Source organism: Silurus aristotelis, assembly GCF_946808225.1.
Source record: "Silurus aristotelis genome assembly, chromosome: 6".
Taxonomy (NCBI): Eukaryota; Metazoa; Chordata; class Actinopteri; order Siluriformes; family Siluridae; genus Silurus; species Silurus aristotelis.
Genome location: NC_139579.1, coordinates 12285661 through 12299240, shown reverse-complemented (window position 1 = coordinate 12299240; position 13580 = coordinate 12285661). Strand labels below are relative to the sequence as shown.

The 13580-nt window shown below is 35.6% G+C and overlaps 1 protein-coding gene across 1 annotated transcript in view; it reads right to left on the bottom strand.

Moving 5' to 3' along the window:
- Positions 1-11950, bottom strand: part of col9a2 (procollagen, type IX, alpha 2) — a 28358-nt gene extending 16408 nt beyond the window's left edge. The window contains exons 1-10 of the mRNA XM_083543291.1: positions 11668-11950; positions 10766-10840; positions 8155-8190; positions 7908-7970; positions 5975-6028; positions 5654-5689; positions 3418-3441; positions 2757-2810; positions 1093-1146; positions 680-730 (exon numbers count right to left, since the gene is read on the bottom strand). Coding sequence (XP_083399417.1) covers positions 680-730; positions 1093-1146; positions 2757-2810; positions 3418-3441; positions 5654-5689; positions 5975-6028; positions 7908-7970; positions 8155-8190; positions 10766-10840; positions 11668-11739 — 519 coding nt within the window. The 5' untranslated portion in view covers positions 11740-11950. The remainder of the gene's footprint in view (positions 1-679; positions 731-1092; positions 1147-2756; positions 2811-3417; positions 3442-5653; positions 5690-5974; positions 6029-7907; positions 7971-8154; positions 8191-10765; positions 10841-11667) is intronic.
- Positions 11951-13580: the final 1630 nt, after the last annotated feature.

Below are 13580 nucleotides of genomic sequence, written 5' to 3'. Positions count from 1 at the left end.
ACTCTGTGAAACGACTGAATTCTCCATTTTCATTCTTCGCATGACAGATACGGTGAAGTGACTTGAGCATAAAAGGCTGCTGTAAAGTTCAAATTCATGTCATTAATTAGCAAATTACAGCTGCAGTATAAAAGAAATTAAACATCTGGATCTCTGTATGGTCTGAGCATCTCTACAGTTATTTGTTGGCCAAGATTTATGTAGTGCCATATGAAATGTGTCAGTTGTAAAAACTCTATAAAAATCATTAAAGACTCCCACAAAAGCGCTATAAAAATATACAGAATAAGTATTTGCTAGATAGATATATATCAGCCGGGTGTTTTTTTCAGCCAGTCACGTTCTTGACCTCCGTGCACCAGATTCCCTGCGAGGCGTCTGTTCCATTGTATTAATGTGCATTAATGAGCCGTATTCATTCCGTCTATATTTATCATTGACTTTTCGCCTGCTCTGTATTAGCCCATATTACTGACCTAACGTGCTTTGCTTGTTTTTCTGAACATTGTTGTTGAAAAAAAATCTAAAAGTGTAGGTAACAAAAGCATTTGTTGTAAGGGTTAGGCTTACCACATACTGACATATAAATAAATATTCCCTTGGCACATAATTACGCTTTGTGATAAATTTGTACAGTCAGGGAAGCATTGGCAGTTTAGTTTATCTAGAATAATCTCACCTGGAAATCAGCACTGCCTTCTTCTAAACCCAAGAACTTCCCAGGCGGCCCCTGAGCGTGGTGGAGAGATAATGAAATTGTGAGAGAAGGAAAAAAAAAAAGATTCATGGAACGAATAATAAAATAATAATGGTTGATGGTACTGAGGCACACAATACATTTACAAAATGAAATAAATGTTATAATGGATATTTTGCAGACATCCACACATCCAATTTCTATATCTGTCTATCCATCCATCCATCCATCCATCCATCCATCCATCCATCCATCCATCCATCCATCTCTCCATTTATCCATCCAAGATCATCATGCTGTGTTTCCACATATACCCTTGAGAATACTTGAGTACAGTAACAGCTTTGGTATAATCACTTTAATACATTTTAATTTGATCAAGATGAAAAACTTACAGGTTTCCCTGAAGGTCCTGGTAAACCTGGAGGTCCGGGAAGTCCAGTAGCTCCCTGTGAATGGGTAAGAATACAAAAGCCACAAGATATAACGTCAACAATATGCATCAAGTCGAGTTTATTGAACCCTCGTATTCTGTTCGTCAATTTACAGTTTATTTTGTTCCTACTGAACTTGGACACATTATGATTTTGTGGTATTGTGCTTCATGTTGTTGTATTACACTCTGCGAAACGATGAAGTAGCCGAAGAGGCCCGGTTGTCCTTGAATTTGGATCAAGACGACAGCAGGACGTTATTAATAAGTGTGGATGCGAGGGGTTTATTCACAAAAGACTGGTTGTGTTTCAATACACATATGATGTGTAAAGAAATACACAAGAGCAACTGTTGGTCCGGTGACTGAAAATGTCCGTGGGGGTACATGATCAGACTTCCAGGTCAGGTTCCCATAGACAGAGGAGTCACGGAAAATTAATAGGAACTTCCTCTGACTGATCTATACACCATTTCCCTACTGATAGAAGTGGCCTCTAAGATGGCTTAATCCATCCAATAGTCTGTTCATTTTATAGCTTTTCTCTCAGTTGTGCTGATTCTTGTAGTGTATGTTTATATTAGCAGTTCTATCTATTTATATTTCAGCCATCATGTGTTGCCAAAGTCAAAGAAATCTGCGGATTTAGCAGTGTGGTCTCCTGTAGCCTACAATACAAGCAACAATTCTGTTGCTTTAACCCATTAGATTTTGGTTTGGCCACACCAGGGCCATCTAGCAGGATCAGAGAGCGCACTAGTCAGAGCTCACAAACCGCATCTGTAGCAAAGCATACATTCATGTGGATTTAATAGCTTTTTTCTCATTTTGAGAAGATGGAGAAGAAATGGATTTGCAAAAACACTAAGAAGGGCATTTTTACGCAGAAATTTGAAAGCTGAACATCATATGCAAAGGTCAGCAAAAACAGTTCACAGTAGTTGTTGAGCTTTTTCCTGAACAATTTACACTTTTGCGTTTTCTTTCTCGTACATTTTGCACAAGAACATACACTTTACATTTCCCAGGAAAATGCATGTAATGCATAGATAAAAATGCACAAAAATGCATGGTTTAATTTCGATGCTTCTGATAGAGATGATGTACACGGGCAGCTGTTGCTACAGTGAAAATAGACTTGTTGAATTGTGTTCATTGGGTTTCTTGCTTTATGGCATTTATTCTCCATGTATGAGGTTCCTGTCTTTGATGCAGCGCTCTGTTATTTTGCGTTTCTCTGTAATATTGATGGTTTCTGTAGCCGTAGGGTTTTTAATGATGGTATTAAGAGGTGGATTGATTCAGGCAGGACACCACTGGAGGCCTCGGTGTTGAAATACACAGCCTGTAACTGGCAAAATAGTGTTCATCATGTTCAGTCCATTTTAGTCCTACTGTATAGAGCCTTGATGAAAAAAAGGCTTTTTTTTCCCATTCATTTTTTCACCTGTCTATAGGCTATCCAATGTTCATTATGTTTAGAAAGAATTGTACAAATCATAGATTATAGATAAATGTATTGTGACCAACTAAATGTGTTTTATATTTTTAAACCCTAGTCGATTCAGCCGTACAGTGACATATGATATCTGCTATTCAGTGGGATGTAAAAAATTTTTTACTAACCTTGGGTCCAGTGAGTCCAATTTCCCCAGGAAGCCCAATTGAACCTGCTGGTCCCTGAAGAACAAACAGACATGTCTGTGTGAGCAGTATTTGAACTTGACTAACCTCCACTGTTTACAACCACACATAGTGCCATTTACTTTTATCTTACACTGCTTACAATGTCCACTTTAGATTACCACAAGTCTGCTGGTGTATCAGTAATGTTCACACACACACACACACACACACACACACACACACACACACACACACACACACACACACACACACACACACACACACACACACACTCAGTGTATCTATTACACACAATATCTGTTTTTGTCCTTTAATGTAAATTACTTTATTATCCTTGTACTGTGCTGCTGTAATAATACTTTTCTCTGGGATCTATCTATCTATCTATCTATCTATCTATCTATCTATCTATCTATCTATCTATCTATCTATCTATCTATCTATCTATCTATCTATCTATCTATCTATCTATCTATCTATCTATCTATCTATCTGTCTGTCTATCTGTCTGTCTGTCTGTCTGTCTGTCTGTCTGTCTGTCTGTCTGTCTGTCTGTTTCATATAAAACGTGTCAATTAAACCCAGCTAAGTAGCAACCTGATGATTTTCATAGAAACAGACTGCACTAGTTTATACTTACAGGAAGTCCAGGAAGTCCGGGTCCCTGCGGAAAAATAGAAAACAAGTAGAGCAATTGATAAAACAATTGTTAAAAAATGGCCAGATTTTTTGTAGATACCTAGATTTTGCTGTATGGATGCTCTTCTGATGACAAATTGGATTATTGGCCTCAAACAATAAGAAAAAAAATTTCTAGAAGAATATAATTTTTTTTTAGAAATGATCAGAAGATATCTATAGATACTGTACACAAAGGTAGTTATCCATATTTCTACTTGAACTCACTGGCGTAATTATGAGAATTAAATTGGGTTTAAACTTTTTTATGGCTGCAATTATTCTTACACAAAAACAGGAAACACAAAAAAAGTTACATTTTAGTAATTTATGAGATAATTTCCAAATAAGAGTTGAAGCTAGGTTTAAATAATTGGCCAAATTGGCCTGATAATGATGTTTATCTACTTATATACACTATTTTGACAAATGTATTGGGAAACCTGACTTTTCCTGCCATATGTGGTTCCTCCTCAAAGTGTTACAACAAACCTGAAGGCATACAACTGTATAGAATGTTGCAGAAAACGTTAAATTTTCCCTTTCACGTGAACTAGGAGGACCTGTTCCAGCATGATATTGTGCAGCTCTATGAACATATGGTCTGCATGGTTTGGAGTGGAGGATCTGGATTGGCCTGCTACTGAGCTCTAAAACCCTATTGAACCTCTTTTGGGTGACTTGGAGTACTTGACTTTACTGATGCCTTTGTGGCTGAATGAGCACAAATCCCCACAGCTACACTGCATTATAAGATCTAGTGGAACATCTTTACAAAAGAGTGGAGGTTTAAACAAAGTAGTCGGGTTTCCAGAAACTTTTGTCAATACAGTGTGGGACTGAAATTTGGTTTACAGCATTACAGATTTTCTCAGTTGCTTTGGTGCATTTCCCGAATCATCCTTAATATTCGCTCAAGTACATTCTCAAAATTAAATTTCACATTGGATTTATTGCTAAAGCCTGTACTGTTCTCAAAATCCTTAGTTCATCTCTCAAAAGTAAGTATGTCTATCAATGAACATCTCACTGCCTTCAGAAAAAGTCTTTTTGTCGAACAAGATCGTCAGAATGTTTAGTCATGTTTGTCAGTAAGACACGCACAGTTTCAGTATTTCTTTATATAAACTACGTTTTGGATTAGAATGATTAAAATTGCACAAATCTGAATATCTACAGTACGGCGTCTATGAATGTCTGCACTCTACTGTTATGGTGTCCATTTCTCGGTTGTTTATTTTCAGAAATTGTAATTGTGTTTTGTCGCCAATTGAAGGTTCACGAGATTCACGTTCGACCTGCTTTAGAGAACTAGTTAATTATTGGTTGGTCCGATGCCGTACACTCGACTTCATTGGTGGCATTTGCACAATTCATCAATTCAAGAAACATTTACAAAACAAAATATGTTTAATAGACATTAAACCTTGACAGATTCTGACAACTGGTTTAACTATTTTGCATTCAATGACTTGTGCAATGAACTGATGTCCAGATGTTTTGGGGGATCAAACTATTCAGGTAACATGAACATAAACAACTGATAATGTAGGAAACAGTAGACACTTGTACAGAATCAGTAAAATAAATGTACCAAAGCGTTCGCAATTTGATCTAAGCAATGAGAAAATGTTTTTATGATGTGCACAAGTGACTAAATGATGGAGGTTGAACAAGTAGTTTTGAGAATTTCATTTCTGATCGGAGAAACGCTCCAAAGCGACTGGGAAAAACTACAACCTCAGAAATAAATGATAGAGATGCAAAGAAAAATTTGTGATTTTGTTTATAATTTATTATTATTATTATTATTATTATTATTATTATTATTATTATTATTATTATTATTATTATTATTAGATAATTTACAGAATTGCAGTGTGAAGATCAAAATGTGGACAAATTCCCTAAGATATTTTGTCTACACTTTTTTTGGGATAAAAATGCAAATTCCTATCCATATTACAAAATATCCTACAAGATAAATGCAAGTCAAAGGTAACAAAATTACAGCCACAAAAAAGATGCACAAGAAGGCAACTATGAAGGCTAATAATGAAAGAGCATCAATGAAACATTGGCTACTAAACATAAATGCACTGTTGTTTTTCTTATTTTGTTCTTTTTTCAGGTTCTACATCTTTTATATAGATATGGATATGATATAGATTCCTAAAACATATTCATATTTTACTTACAGGTGGTCCTGCTCGACCAGTAGGCCCTTGTAGACCCTGTGGAAATAAACAAACTATGTTATTGTGATAAAAATATAGTCCAAATGTAAAGGGAAAATTATTACACAATATCTTCATAGAATGTACAACTTTAATATGATGTAACATAAAGAAAGATTTAATATTTAATTCAGCGGAAAAATATTATATATAAAATATATATATATATTTTTTTAAATAATCCTCCTAAAGAAATAGTGAATTTAGGGGGATTTCTTTTTTCATTTCTTTTTCACTTTTTTTTTTTTTTTTTTTACAAAATCAAAATTAAATCTTTCTAACCTTAGGTCCAGGATTTCCAAAAGGACCTCTTTCACCTTTTGGTCCAGTCAAACCCTGCAGAGGAAATATTTTTAATAAGCATCGGTTTGGTCATGATCTGTCCACAAACATCTCTATGACAGAAATTGATCTTTAGTTTAAATTGTTAATAATATAAAATAAAATAAACTCATAACCCAAACAGTGAAAATACAGGCAACATGGTATCGAGACTTTTTTGCTTCTTTAGGCACAATTCAGACTTTTGGAACGAGCATTCCAATGTGGATTATCTGAGCAAATCCTTGGATCTTTATTAAGCTGTACTTTGAATGTGTGCCAAAACATCTATGATGTGCTATCATTAAAGAAATTGGACACTAAACATCAAATTAAATGTCTATATAATGCTATCAGTGCAGCTATAATAGTATGTGGTCCTATATATTATAGGTTTGTTTATTAGTATATATTAGTTTGTATATATTAGTATAAGACTATACCTTTTATGATGTTTAAGACATGCACATGTTCCTTTTGTTTCTATGTGACAAACTAGTTAAGAAGCAAAAACACACAAGAATAGGGCACTACATGAGTGGAAGAAAGTTATTAAGAGACCAAATTGGAAATGTTTGTCTCTAAAAGAAAAACTTCTGTAAGAACTTCTGTCATCCTTCAACACCATGCAAATCCGCCTGGACTGCAGCTCGTTGGAACAACAAGACAATGAGCCAAAGCGTACGCCCAAGCGATGTTATTTAGAAACAAAACATCAGTCTGGAGTGATATCTAGCATGGAAAGGTCTGCCCAGTCACTGCACCTAAATCCTATTGAACTACACTGGGATGAACTGGATCACAACACAAGAGGTTACGATAGGTAAAACAAGGCAAAAACATTTCAGCTGAATGTCGGAAGAATTCAGCATTATGCCGAGTTGAAAGTATTATGCCGAGCGTGTTAAGATGTTCTTTATGCATTTTTTAATGAGTATAACCTTGAAAATGTATACAGTGCAACCTCGATAATCGAGGGGGGTTACGTTGTATGACCCTTCGTGAGTAACAAAAAATGTGTGAGGTTTTGACTCTGTTTTATTGTTTACTTTTTTAAGGGGAATTTTACATGCACTGTATTGTAAACTCAACAATTATTGGGAATTACTACTTTAAATGAATAATACAATAAAATGGTTTTTCAAACAAGTGTATGTCATTTATTGGTACAAACTCTGTTTTGAAATGTTACTCCGAACTTTTGAGCCACTCACAATTTCTTACAATCAGATCTTTCGAGTTACTCTCAGTCCGGTTCCAAATAAAAAGTCGCCAACTCTCGAGGTCGCGAGTATTCAAAGTTCCAGAGTTAGAGACAAGTCTTTATACTTTTACATGGCCTAATTTGTTGCATAGAAACAAAAGGAACATGCGTCTCTTGAAAACTATAAAGGACTAGATGTTTCCAAACTTTGACTGTGTATATATGTATATATGTATATATATAATATAAAAACTAAATATATAAAACTATATAAAGGTGCCTGGGGGATCCAATAAGGGTTTTTTCACAGCAATGCTATAGAAAACCATTTTAGGTTCCCCAAAGAACCGTATGTGTGTGTTAATTAATCTGTTTTGCAATCAGTTTTGATCCAATCGTGTTTAGTCCCGTTTAGTGAACTGCTTTATGAGATCATAAATGGTCAGCATTTGAGATTTTTTAATTCTTTTACAAAGAATGGAATGCAAAGGTTCCATTCTTTGTATTCTTGTCCATATTTAAATGATGACCTACACCTGTATCTGTTATATCGTGTCACTGCAGTTCACCATCACAAGCCTGATCACCACCCAAAACTTAATCCAATGCTGTTTTCTTTCATTAAAACCCAAAGATAAAAATTTCATGAGACATGTGATCAGGCTTTCCCTGAGCTTCGGATAAACTCACATCAATTCCATTATCCCCAGGAGGACCGGCTGGACCCGGCTGGCCTGATTCTCCCTTCTGACCCTGCAAAGTGAATCACAGAGACAAAATTAAATCTATCGTGCAGAAATAGCCTACGGTTTGAAAAGGTTGTATTAAGGACACTGAAAGAAAATATATATAAAGTCTATAAGTCTATATACAAAAAGACTTTTATCAAGAGCTGCCACAATGGGTCACAAGGACACTGCTCATTGGAAGTACTTACAGGAGGTCCAGGAGGCCCAGGAGGTCCTTTTTCACCCTGAAAAATGAAATGATAAAGTTGAGAAACATAGGAATGAATAGATAGATAAGTCATGCAGAAAAATATGATTTTCATTGAGTGGTGAGATGAATTGTGGTTATTAAAATGTCATATTACTAATCAGATCTAATCTGATTATGGATCATTATATTATAATTATGATTATTTTATATTTAATATGTTGGTTTCATAAATTTTTTTAAATCATAATACAGACTACAGATAACAATATTATTATTCTTTACTACATATAAAACTACTATAAATAAAACACTTACATATGGTACGATACATACGTCTAGACTGCTGAATTTTCAAATCTGACCTAATTCCCTATAATATCTGCTCGAACAATAGTGCAAACTATAATCATTTACATTAATGTCAGTTACTGAGCTATTAAGGGTTAAGTGCCTTGCTCAAGGGCCCAGCAAACAACAACTTGATGATGCCGAAATTCAACCTTCTAAACCATTTTAACATCTTATCCACTGGACAAAGCTTGATTTTTATTTCAGGACATACATTTAATCGAAATTTCCCAGGACTTATAGGGACTTATTCATTTGAAACTTTTTGGAAGGAGCTTCCAGCTTTCATCAGCAACATTCAGGTAACTTTCAGAGCTAATGCTAAAAATTTAAGCAGTTTTCAACAATAGGAATGTCTTAAAAACAATGTATTTTATTTTAGATATTATGTAAATTGCATGAGAAGATTGTTTTATTTGCGATATTATTTGAAGCTACAGAAATTAGAGGATGGTAATAGAATGGTAATGCAGTAATGTTTGCGCTACACCATCCAATCAGGGAAGTGTGTGTTTTATTCCTTACATAAATACTAACTAATAATTTAAAAAAACTGTTATAATAATACAATTAGTATAAATGAAATTCTGTGTATGTACATAAATTAGTAAAGTAAGTAGTAAGTAAAGTATGTAAAGATACTCTATATATGTATAAACACACACACACACACACACACACACACACACACACACACACACACACACACACACACTCACACACACTCACACACATACTTGTTTTTTTGTTGTTTATATAATATTTTGCACATTTGTGTAGTAGTTACTTCATAATTTGATTGTATTAAAGTTCTGCATGTGCGTTGGTGATAAAGTCTACTTATGTTTAATATCAAATAGACTTTTAATTTTTATCCCCACAGCAATGAAATTATAGTTATTATCCTCCAAACACTACACATTACACCGTTTTATGTGCAACATGACGACCCATAAAGCATGCCACGCCTTATTTTATATATATATATATATATATATATATATTCATTATTTATTTAATATATATGTATGCAGTTTAATTAAGCCTTTAACCAGGGGAACTCTAAGACTAAAATACTGGATTCAACTGCACTTTTGTAGGTTATAATCATAAAATAATTCACAGAATGTGAATGTAAAATAGTGCCACGTGTTCACTCCATATCGTTTTTTTCTTGTTTCTATTTTTCTTTATATAATTCTAGTTTTATTGTAAATTCTACATGATCATTTTAGTTCACCGCAATTCTATTCAACTTGATTCAATTGTCATTTCTGTAATATTCCTTAATTTTTGTTCTTTCATTTTAGAATTTAGATTCTTTCTTCTGATGACTATCATACTCTGCATGCATGTGAAAAATAAAATTAGATTTTGAAGAAATTCGTCTGAAATATAGATTTGGTCAGCCATGATACACTAACCCTGGAGGACAGAGACTAAAGGGCCTCGTTTAAAGGGCCCAAGGGTGGCAGCTTGGCGATATTGGATTGTCGAAACCCCAACCTTTCGAACGTTAAACCAGAGCCTCAACCACTGAGCTAGAAATGCGTGTTTTTTCGACGAGGTTAAAATATTTCTGATTAAACCCATTTCAATTCCAAATCGTAACTACAGAATGTAGGAAACTTTAAGGACGAGGTGAATAATTATGCAACACCCTGGAGGGAAAAACTCCAATGTTAAGTTGTTAAGTAAGGTTTAAATCTAACGCATAATACATGTCGTTGACACCATTAAACTGATTGTACTAATCCATTTTTGTTCTATTTGCCATTGTACGAAGTCTAATCTGAAATGAATTAAAATACCCTTGCATTACGCTGTATACAGTTCACACATGGCATGGATTTTAATAATATTAATAATTATCATCATGGATTCATTAGAGCTTCCTTACTATACAGTACATCTGAGTAGATTCTTAAACCGAACACAATGGAATCTAACCACATTACGATCACACTGCAGATACCCATCAGCACTGGATCCTCTACATGCTAAAAGCCGATTATACAACGTCTGCCACTCTGTCTCAGCGCTATTAAATTACCCGGGGCCTCTCTCACAGGATGAGAGAACATTTACCCAGTCCTCCGCATTAACAGGAGGTTATTGTGTGACATCTTGTTTACATTTCATGCCCCCTCTATGGGTAAAACTTTGAAACTGCAAGAAAAAAAAATTGTGCACACAATGAACATCTTTGTACTGGATCTAGTGTTAGACTTGTGGCACCAGTTAGAGATCATGATACTCACATCGATGCCATCGGACCCGGGGGTTCCTGAAGGTCCAGGGGGACCGCGAGGGCCCTGAGATCCAGGTGGACCACTCTGAAATGCGATTTGAAGAAAGCGTAAAAATAGTAAGCATGAATACCTCCTTATACAGTGTGTTGTGTCACTGTGTGAATGATAAAAAAAAAATGATTTTTATGGAAAAAATTTCAATTAACCTAGGTCTAATATGACCTTTTTCGGTTTTGCATCTTTTGAGACTTTTTTGTTGTTTTGGTGTGACGGATGCTGGGAATTCGATTAAGATTCTCTGGATTGAGTGTCGAATTTCAAAGAAATCTTAAAGAAAATGCACAACGAGTAAGGAAAATGTGTCCTGGGTCTTTGCTTCCAGTCAAACAGAAATAAATGTGTGTTTTAAGGAAATACTTCAGGTTTTAAAAACCTTTTGTTCGTGCAGTGCGATTTCGGTTTTCGAAAATGTCGCATGGAAGTGTCAGGAGCTGCTGAGTGCACCTTGAATTGCCTGAAAGGAGTCCTTGTACACGGTGTGTGTGTGTGTGTGTGTGTATGTGTGTGTGTGTGTGTGTGTGTGTGTATGTGTGTGTTTTCCTCACTCAAGCACCACATTCCTGGGTGTCCAGGCCCAAGTCTGACATTCTGATCATTATTTCTACACTGTCTCAGACAATATCTCGCTTTTATATCCAAAAAAAGACCCATAAGGGTGCATCATCAACATCCAAACCTCAATTTGAGGCAGTTGTGAATTGTACAGAGTTGTTAATAGTCTTACAGCATGTCTATCTTGACATGGGCATCTCAAAGATGAGATGATTTTCCCCCGAAATAAATAACTTTCCAGGATTTATCAGGGCCCCTGTTTTTGCATCTCAGAGCCCCTAAAGAACAAATGCACTCACCACTTGAGCCAAAACCAGACACAGCACCTGCAGGAGCACAGCAATTCTGAGGATGTTAAAGTCCCGAGCCATGATAAAGATCTCAGATCGTCTCAGAGGAGCCTCTCTCCTCCAGAAACACTAGGACTGCCGCTCCTTTCCTCTCCTCTCCTTTCCTCTCCTGGCTGCTCAGTCCAGAAGTAAAGTTCCAGGTGCATGAAAGGTCTGTGTGTTTGTGTGTGTGTGTGTGTGTGTGTGTGTGAGAGTGTGTGTATGTGTGTGTGTGAGAGTGAGTGGGGGGGGATGTAAAAAAAAAAAAAGTGTACTGCCAGCCCCTGTGAGAAGTGAGAGCTCAGGGTCATCTGACTCAGCACAGAGGGCGGAGCTTCTGCCTCATTAGCATTCTAATGAATATTAAATGAGCTTGAGGGATCCAGGAAAGCTGGATGGACGTGTGTAAAAGAAGAGAACGTTTCTCTTCACCACCAAGCTGCAACTGTTGCAATATTGAGTGAGATGGAAGGTATTGGGAATCCAGACATATGTGGTTCTTTCCTAAACTGTTGCCACAAAGTTGGTAACACAATTGTGGAGGGTGTTTTTGGTAGCATGAGATTTTCCCTGCAATTGAACCAAAATTCACAAACTTGGTCCAGCATGATGATCCATATCTGGTCAAAACTTACAATCGTATTGATAACCATAAACATAGATATCGATCTTATCTTAGGAATAAAACAATATGCGAGCGCAGATTTTGTACGATTATTATGATTGTTTTAATTTTTTTTTTCTTACTTACCTTAAGGCTTAAAGTGAGTTATTTGATCTGGAGCTTAATTACTATCAGAGACGTCATTTGAGGCCTTGGATCTTTGAGACTTTATTTTAGCTTTAAAAACTGTCCAGTAATAAAATGCACAATAAACACGCTTAGTATTCCAGACAGAATATATAATGATGATTCCTAAATTCTCTTGTTTAGTAGCTCTGGTTTTATTGAGTAAAAGACAGGGGGTGGAGCTGGAGGTAGCAGAGCTGAAGATGTTGAGGTTTTTCGTTGGGAGTGACGATGATGGACAGGATTAGAAATGTGTTTATTAGATGGACAGCACATGTCAAGGTGAGGGAGGTGAGATTGAGATGGTTTGGACATGTGCAGAGGAGGGACATGGGCAGAGGTGGCAAAAGTACACACATCCATTACTTAAGTAGAAGAACAGATACTCATGTTTTAAAATACTCGGGTAAAAGTTGAAGTAATGATTATATCTTTTTACTTAAGTGAAAGTAAAGAAGTCTTGGCTCTGACATGTACTTAAGTAAAAAGTAGTTATTACTTCTACCTGTTTTAGCTGTTAACTGGACCTCACATCATATTAATATTTGATCGATCGATCGATCTTTATTGTCATTGCATAGTACAGGTACACAGCAACGAAATGCAGTTTGGCATCTACCAGAAGTGCAAAAAGTAGCAATCGTGCAAATAGTGCAGATAAACATGTATCATATGTGTACAGCATGTGATATATATGTAAGCATATGTACAGTAATTAATTATAAAGGCTATAACAGTGCAGAGACGTGTGGACATCATTAAGAGCCTTTGCTATGTTTCCACACGGACCGTTAATGAGGTGATACCGGAGAAAGTGCACCTCTTTAAGTCAAGTCAAGTAGCTTTTTTATATATATATATATATATATATATATATATATATATATATATATATATATATATATATATATATATATATATATATATATAATCATAGACATTTTACAGATTTGAATGATGTATTGTTTTTATCTGTACGATCAATAAAGACAGTCATTTAAGTTCGTGTCGCCATTATGAGGGAAAAACCCACAAAACGCCACCTAGAGGGTAAATTGTGTAAAACATGGCGGATTTGGTGTTTGATTTGAGA